General features: G+C 49.5%; 2 protein-coding genes across 2 annotated transcripts; one reads left to right on the forward strand and one right to left on the reverse strand.

Annotated features, from left to right (window-relative positions):
* Positions 1–1,172: 1,172 nt before the first annotated feature.
* Positions 1,173–4,418, reverse strand: GUCA1B (guanylate cyclase activator 1B; the record flags this gene model as incomplete). Its single annotated transcript, XM_079546251.1, has 4 exons — positions 1,173–1,300; positions 1,861–1,975; positions 3,250–3,399; positions 4,215–4,418. The coding sequence occupies 4 exons, from the start codon at positions 4,416–4,418 to the stop codon at positions 1,173–1,175; spliced, it is 597 nt and encodes a 198-aa protein (XP_079402377.1).
* An 8,130-nt stretch (positions 4,419–12,548) lies between these two features.
* Positions 12,549–15,961, forward strand: IRF6 (interferon regulatory factor 6; the record flags this gene model as incomplete). The annotated part of the gene is made up of 7 exons (XM_079546326.1): positions 12,549–12,722; positions 13,340–13,544; positions 13,981–14,103; positions 14,209–14,355; positions 14,549–14,941; positions 15,306–15,424; positions 15,740–15,961. 7 exons carry the CDS (start codon positions 12,549–12,551, stop codon positions 15,959–15,961), a joined length of 1,383 nt encoding a protein of 460 aa, XP_079402452.1.
* Between the last annotated feature and the right edge of the window lie 7 nt (positions 15,962–15,968).

The raw sequence follows: 15,968 nt of genomic DNA on the forward strand, positions 1-15,968 counted from the left end.
AAGCAGAAATGAATTGTCACATTGCCTGAGATGCTGAAATGTGAGGGCTTGATTTGTATTCTGCCATGAGAACGTTTGTCCGAGAGGCTGAAAATCAGCAAAGTGAATCTTGTCCCCCAGGTCCCCATATCACAACTGGAAGGGAGATGTTTCTTTCAGGTGGATCAACTGTTGACTTGAATGAGCCTTGAACCCTTCCTTACAGCAGCATAAGCGAGGAGTCCAATCTGCTCTGATAAGCAGGAATGCCATGAGTGAGAGCCTATTTACAGAGAGCTCTCAGAAAGGCTGCTTCAAGGTGGAAATTTGGTCTCCAGCACTGACTGTGCCCTACCTTAAACACTTCCTCCTATTCCCGGACTTAAACATTGGTTAAGTGGACTAAACTGCAAACCAGCAAAGTGGTCACCTGGTGAAAGGTACTACTGTCATGATTAAAGTCCCCTCCTGTTCTCCAACCCTGCCAGCCAAGCAGTGTCACCTCCTCATGGCAGTGACACCCTGAGCTCACCCTGCTCTTCCTGCAGCCCTTGTCCCATGTGCAAAGAGCAGAATCTGCTCTACAGAGGGAGGCACTCGCAGTGACTGCTCCCCCTGCCTTTTCCTCGGCTGTGTGCAGCTTTGGCTTACACTGAATATAAACCTTATAATCTACAATACAATGGTGTTCAATCACTTTACATTATTGGTAGTGTAATCCACTAAACATGCAAACGCTTTATGAACCATAACAGTATTCCAGATGGTGCAGACTGTCATCAGAGCACCCCTATTGCTTTTGGGTTAGCATCTGCTATCTGCAGACATCAACGATGCACACAGAGATGGCACCGCCACACCAGGACTTCTCACTTCCCTGCTCTGTTGCCTGGACCAGATGCTGCCCAGATCCTGCTCCACTTCACCATGGAAAGTTTGTTCCTCGGGGTGTAACCAAATCCCAGAGTGGCATTGTGTACACACAGAGACTTATTCACTGGCCAAAAATAGTCTCTGGGTCCCAGGAGTCCTCGCAGCACGTGGGTTTAGAGTGAGATACAGCTTCTTCAGCCACTGCAGTTTTCATCTGGATGCTGAGATTGTATTGACAAGGAAAGCCACTACATCCTGGAGTAAGAGAGCCACAGCCACAGTCTGCATCACATCTTCAGCCATATCAAAACTGGGCTCCCTCAAAACAAAGCACTTTTCCGCCTCTGCTCTGAGATCCATCCCCCGGGGTTTACATCCATTTGCAACATCTTCATCACCCACTTGTCCTTCCTGGCCCCATCGATGAACTCATCCAGGGACAGCTGCCCTGTGTGGGAGGTGAGGAGGACAGGACAGGGAGACAAAACAGGACAGATCAGACACAAGAGGAGGACAACAGGAAGTGAAAACCACCTCCTGTGTTTTCCCCATACAAACTCTACAGGTCAGCTGGCTAAAAAAGGCCAATAACGGGGTTGTAACCCCATCCATTCATTCCACCCCCCCTCCCCATCCCTTTGGCTAGCGTGCAGTGCCACCTTAGCTCCCAAGGCTGAGCCAGGATCACAAGCACACCCCGCAGGCACCATTGGGCTGCAGTTCACAGGCTGGGATGCACTCTGTGGCTGCTGCGGGCTCTCAGAGAACAATGGTGGTGCGGCATGCAAACAGAACAGTGATATTTTACATTAAAATAAGAAGAGATTTCCTCCTGCTGCACCAAGCTGCTCTCAGCTCTGACCATGAACAGACCAGAACCAAACCCAACTTGTCTGAGTAATGCGATCATTCTAAGCGATTTCTTGATAAACATAATTAAAACCAGCCTGCCCAGCAGAGATAGCTTTTCATTATGCATGAATGCAATCTGAGCCATCAGTTCCTTACCATCCCCATTCTCATCCACCAGCTGAAATATCCTGTCCACAACCTCCTCTGGTGTGAGCAGTGGGGTCCTCTCCTCCACCTCTGACCGACACACTTTCTTCAGCTTGTAGATGGACTGAAAGGAAGATCACAAGTCAGAAAAAGGGCTTAGAAAATGAAGAGCAGTGATGAAATTCATTGTTTCACCAGCAGTGCAGAGGCCTTTTAGAAAGGCTGCAGCTTTAACCTCTTTTGAGAAAGATCCACCTCTGATCTTACACTCACAACTAGGGATTGCTTTATCTGCGCCTTGAAGCCGTTTACTTCCCTCACAGAACCTGGTCAAGACCTCAGAGCCCCCTTGCAAAGAAAAGGCAAGAGTTTCAGATAGGAAAAACTGGCTTTTCAATACGACTTTTTCCTAAGGCCTCAGCAGAGCCAAAGCCAGGCTCAACTACATTTCCCAGCCCCCCCTGGAGCTCCTGCCTGAGCTGCAAGCCCCAAACCTGCAGCATCACGTACCCTAACTCCTGCTTCACTCTGCCATTAGAAAATGGCATTTTCCACCTCCGCCTGACATGACAGCCACCTGCTCATCATTACCTCTGCTCATTAGGCTGAAGAGTTTTGTCTGATGTCTTCCCATAGAGGGGATTAGCCAGGGCCTAACACAGTTCTGGCCAATTCCAGTCTGACCTCAAAACCATAATTGAACCTGCCCAGGTCTGGCTCCCACATGCTCCCCACCTGCCCTGCAGGTGACACACTGGTTGCTATTTCCCAGCTGCTGGCTATCCGAAGGACTTGATTTCCACAGCTGATTTCTTTTGGTACTGCATTTACCCCCAAATCTTAAAATATCATACAAGCATCAGTTGAACCTCATCAATATGGCCATGAAAGGGTGAAGCTGTGGCTGGCACACTGCCTGAGGGATTCACCTGAAGTTAAAGGCCAGTTACCTGTATCTGCCTGCTAACCCACATGCCTCCTCGCGCTTCTTCACAGTCACTAATTAAAACTAAGCACGGAACAGAAACCCAGAAAGGACTAATTACAAATGGGATTTCTCTGCTAGTTTGTGCCTCCCAGCGTATTCTCAGCTGCTGTGCAGTCAGGAAGCCTGGCTGCTGGGAGGAGCAGGGCTGAAGCATTTTCCTCTTGGCCAGGACAGCGGGTTCTGATGTAAAACATCTGATGGAAAGGTCTGAGCAGAAACCCAGAGCTCACAGCACTGCTGCTCTCATTGCTGGGCTCCACCAACCCTCTGACCCTTCACCAGGGTCAGGCACTGTCGCTTTGCTGCCCACGGCTGCCTTGAAACCTCAGTTATCACAAAAACTGAGTGCATCACAATGTTGCCAAAGAACTGTGATTGCTGAAATGAGGGATGAGGCAATGCCGACTTACCTCAACAATTTCTAGCAGCTCAGGTTTGTCTATGCAGCCATTCCCATCCTTGTCATACACTTTGAACGTCCACCTCAGCTTGTGCTCCAGTTTTCCCCGTAAAACAAGATTCAAGGCAGCCACATATTCCAGAAAATCAATGGTGTTATCCTGAAGGAAAAGAGGAGAGTCTCACTGATGCTTAACTGGCCATGACTGATAGAAAACCGCCTACAAAACCTCAGTGCAAAACTGCCAGACGATACTGTATGGGCTGAGAGTATCTGTGCTGCTTTGAATACAGTCAAGAGCTTCAGAAAAATAAGATTGTCAAGCATCCCTTACCTATTTCAAGATGAGAAAGGCAAGCATATTACACTTCCATGAATATTACAGGAGGGCATTAAGCTATCTTTTGCACTAACATATGAGAATGTATAAACTGCAACTAAACCAGCAAGCCTGCTTGCCCAGGAGCCCTGGGGAAAGCACCCCAGGAAAGGGTGCCTCATTTTCCCTACAGCAAAGGGAATCCATACCAGGAGGTCTGAACTGGACGACGTTCCTTTGCTTCTGAGCAACTACAATCAATGTTTTGTTACATGCCACCTGCATATATGTACACACGATTCTTCTACTGCATATCAAGTCACTGTCACCCCCCTGGCATAGCAGATTTTTTCCCACTCAGCCTTTGATAACTGGATGTCCTTTCGGTAATATTGTCACAAATACGACTGCCTACAACTTAAATCTTTCAATCCATCTACAAACACTCCAATCAGGGTGTTCTGGCTTTAGTCAGTATGCAGATTTGCGAGGCCATCCCAGCCCATGCAGAACACTGCAGTACCTTGCATGCCCCTTCTGTCCCAATAGAGCACCATGACATGGGCAGGAGCTGCACCAGAAGACCTGCATCTTGCAGGAGGAAAGGAAAGGTGCTGATCACTGACAAACCAGCATAAGAACTCCTCGCCGCTTACCCCATTCTTATCAAAAGCTCTGAACATGTTTTCGATGTACTCTGCTGCTTCGTGGTTATCCTGGACGCCGAAGAACCTCTTGAATTCATGCATGAAGAGGGTTCCGCTGGGACATTCAACCACAAATTTCTTATACCATTCCTGCAGTTCAGCAACGTCAATCTCTGTCTGTTCCCCTTCAGCGTTGGTAAACTGCTGTCCCATTTTGCTCCGTAAGAGAAGAGAAAATCCAAATTCCTTTGCTTGTACGCTCCTTTATAACGCCTTCAGTTGCTTTTTCTTTTCCTGGCTGTTCCGTGCCTCTATTTGATGTGAATATCGTGACTTTGTGTTGCTGCTGTCTTTTAATTTCTCCTTCCCCAGGCCGTGCCCAGCTCCCCGTGTGCTCGCTGGGTGCTCACAGAGCTGTTCTCTGCACTGGGGCAGAGCAGCATGTGGCAGCAGACACGTATAAAAATAACTAAGATCATTAGGAGATTCCCACCCATGAGCCACAGAGACCTTCAGATGTTCTGGGCTGTGCCCTATTTAGAACCAGACTGCAGAGGCTCGGGGTCCTCCTGCACATCAACACCTTTATGCTGAAGAATTTGGGAACTGAGCTTCCTTTTGCACATTGCCCACAAGCTGTGTTCACTTCGTTATGTTTTTCATTAAAAAGAAGGATAATAAGCTCCCTCATTAGTTTTTTTTTCTAATGGAAGCACATACCACCTGTTTGCAGGGAACGCTCCAACTTTTCAGTGAAATAAGGCAAGTGAATGAGAAACATTAAGAGCAAAGCCTGATAAAATACATACAACTCCACTCACATGAGGGAAGCTGCTAAAGTTAATGGGACCACTGACTTATAAAATTAATTGAATGCCTACTACAAGCTGAACTCTACACAAAGTGCTAAAGAATTGAATACGTGGAGGCAAGTGTTCCTATTGCTCTACATGATGGATGTTTTCAATGAACAGCAACACGTCTTTTATTTCCTTTCTATATAGAAATGTGTATTTTTAAAACCTGAGGCCTCTTATTCCTCTTCTGTGCGTTTTGCAGTTGAAGTACTTCTGCTTGCCATGTCTAGCTATAATACTGACCTCCTCTTGCTCTGTAGAAGCCTGGCATGGGGCTGGTCACAGCCAAATGCTGCCAAAAGCCTCCTTCCCACCACTGTTCCCTATTCCTGCTGGGGCTTCCAGCCCTGATCTTCATCATCCCAGGTGTTTTGAAACCAACCACTTATCTGTGTCAGCTGGAAAGAAATGACCTGTAGCTAAAAATGTGCCTGAGCCAGGCTGATAGCTAGATAGGATTCTCCTTTTAAGAGGATTGGAGTAGTGTTAATAGGAAACAGTAGACTCCCCATTACAGTAATATTAAAGACCACCAGGATTTAAGCTGTTCTTTTTTGGAAGCAGATTGGCTTGGGAAGAAGAGTTTCTAATATGGAAAAAGAGAGGTCAACAGTCAGTCTAAAATTTGCTGCTGTGGGAGTATTTTGTGTCTGCAGTGGGGCTTCCTCTTAATCTGCTTCCAGCTGTTGATGTGCTGCCAATAGCAGTACGTGTGCATGGGGAGATGCCTGTGTGTGTGCATGCAGATCTGCAGAAGTAGAACACAGCTGTGGGTGTCAGTAATTTTCAGTGTGTGAGGATGCCCAGGCAGTGAATGATGCATTCACTTCAGGATCTTAAACACAAAGAGGACAAAAGCTGCTCAGCAGTAATAGTGATGGGTGGGGAAGACCAGGGGAATTGTTGGGAAGGGTAAAGCTCTTCTCCTTCAATTAAAGTCAACTATTTGGGCTTGCTAATTTGGAGGAATCACGTTTGTCCTTCTCTGCACCTAGAATGCAATGGGATTACTAAGATTAATTCTTCTTTTTACAAATGCTGTGGACAAGTTTCACCCCTCTGAGATAACTCATTGGCAATGGAGCAGTGTGACACCTGAACATATAGGATCTCACCATTCAGCCAGAGCTGCTGGAAAGCACCTCTGCCAACCGACTGTTACTGTGGTATTTCATCTGTTGTATTCCCCATTCCATTTACCACATGAAGCCTTTTCCTCAATTGACATTCCTTGATTCATTTCACCTGATACCTGGTGAGGGCACGGCTCTATCTGGGTCAAAGAGCCTGCAAGAAGCATAGCTGCTTCTGCTGGGAAACGAGCTGGGGGGCTCTGCATGCTCCTGCATTGCACTGGAGGATTCTGCGTGGCTCTGCAGCGCATTGAAGGGTTCTGCACCATTTTGTGCAGCGCTTCTGTGAGCGGCTGCATGTTGGAATGTGAGCACTGAGAGCGCATAACAAGACTGTGCATGCCTGGGACAGTATGCTGCCTCATTGCATAATTGTGTTTTGCCTTATGGGAACTTACTGATCTGTTCCCAGGACAGAAAATGGCTCCTCGTTGTTTCGATGACTACAAGCTTTTCTAGCCAGGAACGGAGGACTGAAAGAGACCTGAGCTGCAAAGTCTGCCTGGTGCTGCTGCTCGTATCAGGGTATGGAATCAGGTTAATACAAGTACTGATGTGATTTTGGTATTGAAATGAAATACCATCGCTCCTGGTATGAACATTGCCCTGCAGACACTCTTGCAGCCCAAAGCATGCACTCCGCAGACTACAGACACAGCTGCTGCTCCATGGCCAGCAGGACATCACTTTGTGAAGGACAGTTTGTCAACCTAAGGAGCCTCAAAAAACAGATGCAGGTCACTGTAATAAAGAGCCAGGTTCTATTCGGCTCCTTGAAGGGTTCCGATCAATGCTTCATAGGGTGATACCTGCTAAGAAATGTCACATCAGAATGAGCAATTTCGGTGATGAGTTGCAAAGGGGAATATCTGATTACACATCCGCAGAGCATCGCCCATACGACTGAAACACTGCAGAGTTTCCCCACCAACAGCGTGGAAAAAGAGACGGCTCCTGTCAGCTCCCCAGCACAACAAGCTGCCACATGCTGCAGCAGTGCCCAGGAGGAACTCAGGGAAAAGCCCTGCACAGCTCTGTGTTATGTGCCTGGCAGCTGCAGCGCCCTTCACAGAATCACAGAATGGCCAAGGTTGGAAGGGACCTCAAGGATCACGAACCTCCAACCCCCTGCCGCACACAGGGCCACCAACCTCCACATTTCCCTGCTGCCCAGGTTGCCCAGGGCCACATCCAACCCAGCCTTGAACACCTTCAGGGATGCACGGGGCATCCACAGCCTCTCTGGGCAGCTGTTCCAGCACCTCACCACTCTCATAGCACAGAACTTCCCCCTGACATCCAACCTCAATCTTCCCTCCCTCAACTTCAAACCATTTCCCCTTGTCCTGCTGTTATCTCCCCTTTCTAAGAGTTGATTCCCCTCCTGTTTGTAGGCTCCCTTTAGGTACTGCAGGCTGCAATGAGGTCACCCCGCAGCCTTCTTTTCTCTGGGCTGAACAAGCCCAGCTCCCTCAGCCTGTCCCTGTAGGGAGGTGCTGCAGCCCCCTGATCATCTCTGTGGCTCCTCTGGACCCTCTCCAACAGCTCTCTGTCTTTCTTGTGCTGGGGGCTCCAGACCTGGACACAGCACTGCAGATGATCCTCACAAGAGCAGAGTAGAGAGGGACGATCACCTCCCTGTCCCTGCTGAGCAGAGGCTGGGATGGCTGCAGGGCAGGCCTGGCTGTGCGAGGAGATCGGCTGCTGTGAGGCTGGAGGTGCAGTGAGGGCTTCACTCATTCTGTACTGCTCCATCATTTCAGGTACAGCAGCACGAGCACTCCTTGGGATGGGCAGTCTGCAGCATCCCCAGGGCAGGCATGGGAGGAGCAGAGCTCTGCCCAGGGAACATTCTGAGGTGCTCTGAGCATCCGGCCGCCAATTGGAACCACTCCGACTTTTCCCATTGCCAGCAGACAGCAGTGCAGGTGACAGGAATGTGGGGTGGATGTGCCCAGTGCTGGTGCTGAGTTTCTCAGGAGGAGATCAAAGGTCTCCCACACTCTGGGAGCTCAGCCCGTTCACCACACCGGCCATTGCATTGCCCCCAACCCTGAAGGCATTCAAGGCCAGGCTGGAAGTGGCTCTGGGCAGCCTGGTCTGGTGGTTGATGACCTTGCACACAGTAAGGGGTTGAAACGAGATGAACACTGTGGTCCTTTTCAATCCATGCCATTCTATGATTGCACATGGCAGGACTAATAACATGGAGGTGTTATTAAGGAGCAGCTGTCCCTCACTTTCCATATCAAAAAAGTTGGGGAAAACCAACCAGCCAAATCTGAAGTTCACCAGCACAGCACAGTCGTACAACAAAAACATCAACCTTAGATGTTTGTCTCTCATTGCCAGACATTTTGCTCTCTTCTGACAAACTCCTGCTCAATGTCACTTCCAATGGCCACGCTTCAGTGATGAATAAGGCTGAAAGGTTTCTCTTTCACTTGGCATCTTGCAAGGCACACTTCCCAAGGAAAATACAGAGTTCCATTTTCTGTTCGCATGAAGGTTTTCAGCATTCTGCACATATAATTCCTAAATCTTGGTGTAGCACTGAGCTCTGGGGGTGGGTTAGTCTTTCCAAAGTCAGGATTCAGCACCGTCCACGGTGTTCCATGATGGAGGAGGAGGGAAATTCCCCACTGTTTGTTCTAGTTCATTGAAACTGAACGGGGAAGCATTATGCGATCTCCTGAAACCAAGATTCACCACTGAGTCACGGCTCTCCACCTACAGGGAAAAGAAATGAAAGGCGAACGAGAAGCGAGACCGGCGGGATGCTGAGGGATGCCGCAGGCAGCGAGGAGGGTGCGCGCAGGGCCGGGGCTGCGGGAGGAGGAAAGTTGGTACGGCTTGGTGAGAAAGCGGCTGTGCGCTGGTCTTTTTAAGTTTCTGAGGCTTTAAGTTTTGGTTAAAACGTAATGGATGGATGCGCTGGGCCAAACGGGTTATGAAGTGGGGGGGGGGGGGGGGAGGAAGGGGGAGGAGTGGGAAAAACAAAAAAAGGACGAAATTCATTTTGTTTTTTAGAATTGCACTTCAGAGCAGAAAGAAAGAAAGAAAAAAAAAAGAGGTCGGGCTGCCCCCACCCGTGGCGACGGGGCGCAGCGCAGCGGAGCCGTGGGAGGGGCGGGGCGGGCTGCGTCGCGGCTGCGCCCGGCGCACCTGAGCAGGTGAGGGCGGAGCCGCCGCCGTGTGCGCGCCGCCGCCGCCGCCGCGCTCCCCCCTTCGCTCCTCCGCCGGCGCCGCCCCGCCGCTGCGCCCACGCGCGGGCCCCGCGGGGCGGCGGAGAGCCCCGGGGCGCGGAGCGGAGCGGCCCCTGCCTCGGCGCGGCAACCCCCGGCGGAGCGGAGCGGTGAGTGGCGCGGGATCCAGCTGTGCGGCGGGGCCAGGCGGTGCGGGGCCGCTCTCGGGACTCGCTCGGTGCGGGGTTCCGGCGAAGCGGGTCGGGGCGCGGGGCCGCGACGGAGCTGGAAGGCGGCCGATGGGGAGAGGATTCGGCTCTGTGCGAGGCGGCGCCGGGAGGCGTCCCGTGGTGTTCCTGCCCGGCCCGTTCCGGGCTGTAAGGGGTGGGGACTGCCCGGCCCGTGTCCGTTTATTGCCTTCTCTGTCTGCTCGCACGGGTCGTGCTGCCGTTAGCCTTAAGCGATGTCTTTGAAGTCAGCAGAAGCGAAGCCCGAAGGCAGGACGGAGTGGCTCTCGTCCCTCCGTGCCGCGACGGCTGTTCCCATAGCACAGCTATGAGACCCGGCACCTGGGAGGCCCCTTCCTTTCATCTCTGTCGTGGAAATCGCGAGGGTTAATGGTGCTGAAAGGGTTAATGGCCGCAGCGAGGGGCTGTGGGGCTTTGGGGAAGCGGTGATGTACAACGCTGCGAGATGTGGGAGCCGTAGGTTCCCCGTGCGGGGGGGTGGTGGAGTGTCAGCTAACTGGATGAAAGTTCAGCGTGTTTGTCGGTGGGAATACTGATACGAGGGTTGAGCTGCTTGCCTTTGGGAAGGAAAAAAAAAAATCCACCAGATGCACGAGAATGTCATCAAACAAAGGTAACAAGTGAGGAACGAGGTGGCAGCCCGTGGTACTGCAAAGCTGCACCCAGAGAACGCCCCTTCCTTGCTTGGAGGCTGTGAGCTGGTTGGGAAGGTGCTGAGTGTTGGCGGTGCTGGCAGAGCCTGAAAGCGCTGCAGCTGGGAAAACCCGTGGGCTGCAACGCTATGGGGAGAGGCGTGCAGGAGGGAGGCAGGAGGGGCACGGAGCATCCTTCAGCTCGGGGCACACGGGCTATTCACCCTGACCCAGAGCAGCCCCTATGCAGCGTGGTGCTGTGTGCTGTTACGTTGGCTGACAGCTGTGCTGAGGGTCACCGGAATCGACTGTGGCTGGCTCTGACTTTTGCTGCTGGGCTGTGAGGTGCTTGTTCGTTTTCCAGCCCCCCGTGAGCTCTTGCTGGGTAACATTTTGCCCTCGCAGCGCCCGGTGGTCGTGGATTCTTGGGCTGGAAGTTGAAGGCTGTGAGGGGCTGAGTCACTGTCTGCTGCAATGGATTCAAGTTGGTTTGCTCTCGTAGTGTGTCAACAAGTCATTGGTGATAAAAGGTCATAAAGCATTGTAACGTCTGGTATTGACAGGGGCTGGCTGTCACCCAGGGGACAGTTTGATCCTAATGGGCAGTGCCAATGCTCTGTGCACGTGACTGAATTTGTTTTCTATGAAAGGCAGGCATGAATTTTTCTCTGTGGTGCGTATGGGTTTCTATTCCATCTTGGCCTTGCAGATGTGTGTGTTACTGGAGGCAGAGAGGCTGCTTGCAGTAAAGTTAAATGCATGAGAAGTTGCAGAAACAAGCTTCGGTTAGGATTTCCTTGTTCCAAGGAGAAATTGCTGATTTTCCCTTTGCATGTGAGATCAATACCTGATTTTTGTTGTTTTTGTCTCAATTCTAAGCCCAGAATTAACCTGGGCTTTGTGATTTTGCAAACACTTTGTGGAGTGTTTAATTCTGATGGGATTTTGTGTACGGATAACTGATAGAGCAGCTTTCAGAAACATAAAAATAATGTTGAGGATTCCTTTCTGATCTTTTGCAGCACCTGGAGATATATCTGCTAATATGCCCGGGTCCTTGGCTAAGCACGTTTTCCAAGTATTATTTAAACAGGATTTGCAGTGAAATCAGGACAATTTCTTTGCTTAACAGATAAAATAAGCTGCGTTCAGATTAATTTTGTGTGAACACTTGCAGGTATTTGAACAAATAAAACGTGTTCCTGAGCTAGTTCTTGGATAGGCTTTATCATCTCCTCTATCTCTGCTGCTAGACTCATTTTGCAACTCCAGTAGCAGTGTCTGGGGCTCATGGTGAAGGATTTGTATTTGCTTTATCAATGGGAAAATTGCCATTTTTTCCTCGTTGTTTTACAATTCACAGAATGAATGTGTGAGATATGCCTTCTAACACGTGTAGCATGAATCCCTCCTCCCAAAAGATGCTAAATGCTGCTTTTTCTTGCAGAGGGGGCAGTTGTTAACTCTCTTTGGCTTTGTCTGTTCTGATGAAGAAGAATATTGCTGGTTACGAATGTAGCAGCAACAAGATACTACTTAAGGCATCCGATTTGTAGTTTAACTGCAGTTTTGTTTTCTTAACAAACCGTTAAGGCAGCATGACTTGATTTCTAGCATGAGCGTGGACTTGCAGTTCGTGTCCTCCTGGATAAACACTGCAGTTACTACAGGTCAGCACCTTGCAGTGATGTTTGCAGATGATTCTGCTGCACTGAGGAACTTGAGGAAAGACATGAGATGACTTCTGGAGGAAAGCCCATCTCTTATAAAGCAGTTCCGTCCATGCTGATGATTCCTCCTATACCTCAGTTGGGGCAGAAACTTCGGATTTGGCCCCTTAGCTTTGTCTCTCTAAGGCGAGACTGACAGGACTGAAGGAAAACTAAGTGAGAGTCCCATTCAGTGAGGGTACGTGGAGGCTTCTGGAACTCCAATGTCAGTTCTTGCTGTGGCTTGCTGGTGGCTTTATCTCCTGTGCAGCATTTCCAGCTCAGGCTTGGCTGGGGCTCAGCTTTCCCAATTAACACAAATAACGTACATCTTAATGGAATATTTACCAAGTTGTTGTTCTAGAAATACTTACAGTCTCTGCTTAGTGACCCGTTTGTAGCTCCTCCTGTAGAACATTCGCTAGCTAAGTCTGAGTCAGTGATTTCAGTGTGCAGTAACAACAACTGATAGCAGTAGCACCCCATAGGGTGCTTTTTCATGAAGTCCACTTTGTAAACAAGAGAAATCAAACTAACCTGCTGCAGTTGGTCTGCTCTCACCTCTGTCTGTCTTAGACAATGGCGTTACACCCGCGCAGAGTGCGCCTGAAGCCGTGGCTGGTGGCCCAGGTGGACAGTGGGATGTACCCCGGCCTCATCTGGCTGAACCGAGAAGCCAAGAGGTTCCAGATCCCCTGGAAGCACGCGACCCGGCACAGCCCGCAGCACGAGGAGGAGAACACCATCTTCAAGGTGAGGGAGGGAGAAGCTTGGTTACACAAAGGGCCGAATTGTTGTCCCCGCAGCTCTATAAGCGTTTCAGTAACAGATTCCAGGTGCGTTTTGTTCTCTTTCTTGGCTCTTTGAAATGCCACTCTGTGCACCTTGGTGCTCTGTGCCAAGCTTGGCACTGTGCTGGAGAGGTGTACAGTTCTTTAACCCTTTCAGACCATGACAGGCCTGGTGATGTATGGTTGCGTGGTCAATGGATGACTGATGCTCTGATGCTGGGGCTGCTCCACACCACTGTAACCAAATCCATCCCCTGCACAGGAGATGCTTCCAGACTGCAGAAATGGCTTCTGGTATCACAGCTGAGACAGCCAGAGAGACTCAGTGCACAATCCTGTGTGGTTGGTACTTAACTTGTACATTCAGAGCATGCATCTTCATGCATTTATTTTTATCTTCTCCTTTTAATGGGAAAAGCTATTAAGGAGGGAACGTCTGCTGCCGTTATCAGAAGAGCTGTGATTAAGGCTTCTGCAAGAGAGGATTTTCACACTAAATTTGTTTCTAAGCTTTATTTCTGATAAAATTGGCTCTGTTGTGAGGGCTGGACTGAGCACCGTGCTGTACTTTGTCCCCAGGCATGGGCTGTGGAAACAGGAAAATACCAGGAAGGAGTCGACGAGCCAGACCCTGCAAAATGGAAAGCCCAGCTCCGATGTGCTCTTAACAAAAGCCGGGAGTTCAATTTGATGTATGATGGCACCAAGGAGGTGCCCATGAATCCTGTGAAAATCTATGAAGTGTGCGATATCCCGCAGTCCCAGGGATCAATCATTAATCCAGGTGAGGGCCTTGTTGGTACAGAGCTGGTTACTGAGCAGGCGTTTGTCCAATGCGCGCACCTTTCCCTGTGTGGCATTAACTCCCGAGCTGCCTTTGTGTGCAGCGCCTGGCAGCTGCTGTAAGCCCAGCTGCACCTGAAGAGGACTTTGAGCCATAGTATGCCTGTACTAAAATTAATACATCTTCACACAGTGGCATGCTTTGTGCTGAAAAAAATCCAATGTTATCAATAGTTTCTGTACGCTCAGCTTTCTAAAAGCAGGTATTAAGCTGAAAATGTTGTACAGATGAGATTTTTCTTTGTTTAACTTATAATCAGAAATAAACTTTTGATATTGTGCAAAGCCAATATGAAAACTACATTATTTTTTTTTTCCCAAGAAATGCCCTGCAGTGTTTCATACCCATTGTCTGCCCACTTTGTGCTTGTTTGCAGGTTCCACTGGCTCAGCTCCATGGGATGAGAAGGAAAATGATCTTGATGAGGATGAAGAGGAAGAATTGAATCCATCTCAGCATGTCCCTATTCAAGAGACATTTCCATTTCTTAATATCAATGGTTGGTACCACAGGCTGTAATGTAATAGTGAAGTTATTTGCTTGTATATTGGTGCGTGCTTGAAATTAAGACTTGGCTTAGGAAAGAGTCAATTCCCTTCTGTAGATTCTCCGATGGCTCCAGCCAGCGCAGAGAACTGCAGCCCTGAAGCTGTGTGGCCAAAGAATGAACCTCTGGATATGGAGATGCCCCCGACTGCTTTGCAGCATGACTTCTTCAGCAGCCCGGAGCTCTGGATCAGCTCTCTTCCAAGTACGTTCATGGGTTTGTAGTGTTTCTGTCGTTGTTCTTAAAAAGTCAAAACCATTTTTTAATCCTTTTTGCTCGTTAGCATCTGTGTATAGCTAAAACATCCCTGGAAGCCTAGCTTGTATTGTGTGATATGTCTCTACTGCTGATGTATGTGCAAACGTCCAGGAAAAGTCCTACTGACAGTTTCTCTCAGTGACAGACCTAGAAATCAAGTTTGAATATCGAGGAAAGGAGACTGGGCAGACAACAACTGTGAGCAACCCGCAGGGATGCAGACTGTTCTACGGAGAGCTGGGTCCTATGCCAGACCAGGAAGAGCTCTTTGGGCCAATTAATTTGGAACAAGTAAGGTTTCCAGGAACAGAGCAAATCACCAATGAAAAGCAAAAGATCTTCACCAGTCGGCTGCTGGATGTTATGGACAGGGGACTGATCCTGGAGGTCAGTGGCCATGCCATCTACGCTGTGCGGCTCTGCCAGTGCAAGGTGTACTGGTCCGGTCCCTGTGCACCTTCTGCCACTACACCAAATTTGATTGAGAGGCAAAAGAAAGTCAAACTCTTCTGTTTGGAAACGTTCCTAAGTGGTAGGTAGCTTCTGCTTCTGGAAGATAACTTTGGATCCTGGTGATTATTGGAAAGGGCGGTCTGTCCTGGGGGTTGGTTTGAATGTGCTAATTAGTTTGCGTATGCATGGAGCGTGAGTAATTGTCCTTGCTTCCCCTAACCTTGATGGACTGTGGAGTGGCTTATTTAATGCTCTGAGCTGCTGGTGGGTTTGCTTTTAAAGGAAGCTTTTGTGTATTCAAGAAACAGGCTGTAATTGTGGATATGCAAGAAGCAGCTCTGGCAAGGGAGCATAGTTGAGACCTGGCACAATGTGGGTGGGACATGGTAAGCATTCCTATCCAAAAAGTGGACAAACCTGCAGCATTCTGCTTTTCTTCTTAGAGCTGATTGCCCACCAGAAAGGACAAATTGAGAAACAGCCACCATTTGAGATCTATTTCTGTTTTGGGGAAGAGTGGCCTGATGGAAAACCTCGGGAGAGAAAACTGATCGTGGTTCAGGTAGGAACGAAGGCCTTGGAGTGACGTGTGATAACCCTGCTGGGGCAATGCACTGGCTCTAGATTGATACCCACAGGAACCAGAGTACTGTTGTTCTCTTCTGTGACCACTGGTAGGGGGAAATCCCAACAGGGCTGCTGGATTTTGTCACAGCATATGCAGATGCTCTTTTGCCAAATAGCATTGAGCTGCGAGTGTGCTTTAGGTGTCTGTGGAAACTATCCTGCAGGGAACCTTCTCTGGCAAGGAGTCCTTGCTGAGGAACAGAAATGTACTGTGTGATGGCTAGGCTGAAATGATGGATTTCTTCAACAGGTCATCCCTGTTGTGGCTCGGATGATATACGAGATGTTTTCCGGTGACTTCACGCGCTCCTTTGACAGCGGCAGCGTGCGGCTCCAGATCTCTACTCCTGACATCAAGGACAACATTGTGGCTCACCTGAAGCAGCTGTACCGCCTGTTGCAGACCCACCAGGATGGGTGGCCGATGCAGGCCCCTACCATGCACATGGCACAGCCGCTGCCCGCGCAGTGACAGGCAC

The sequence above is a fragment of the Tetrao urogallus genome, assembly GCF_951394365.1.
Source record: "Tetrao urogallus genome assembly, chromosome: 24".
NCBI classification, from domain to species: domain Eukaryota; kingdom Metazoa; phylum Chordata; class Aves; order Galliformes; family Phasianidae; genus Tetrao; species Tetrao urogallus.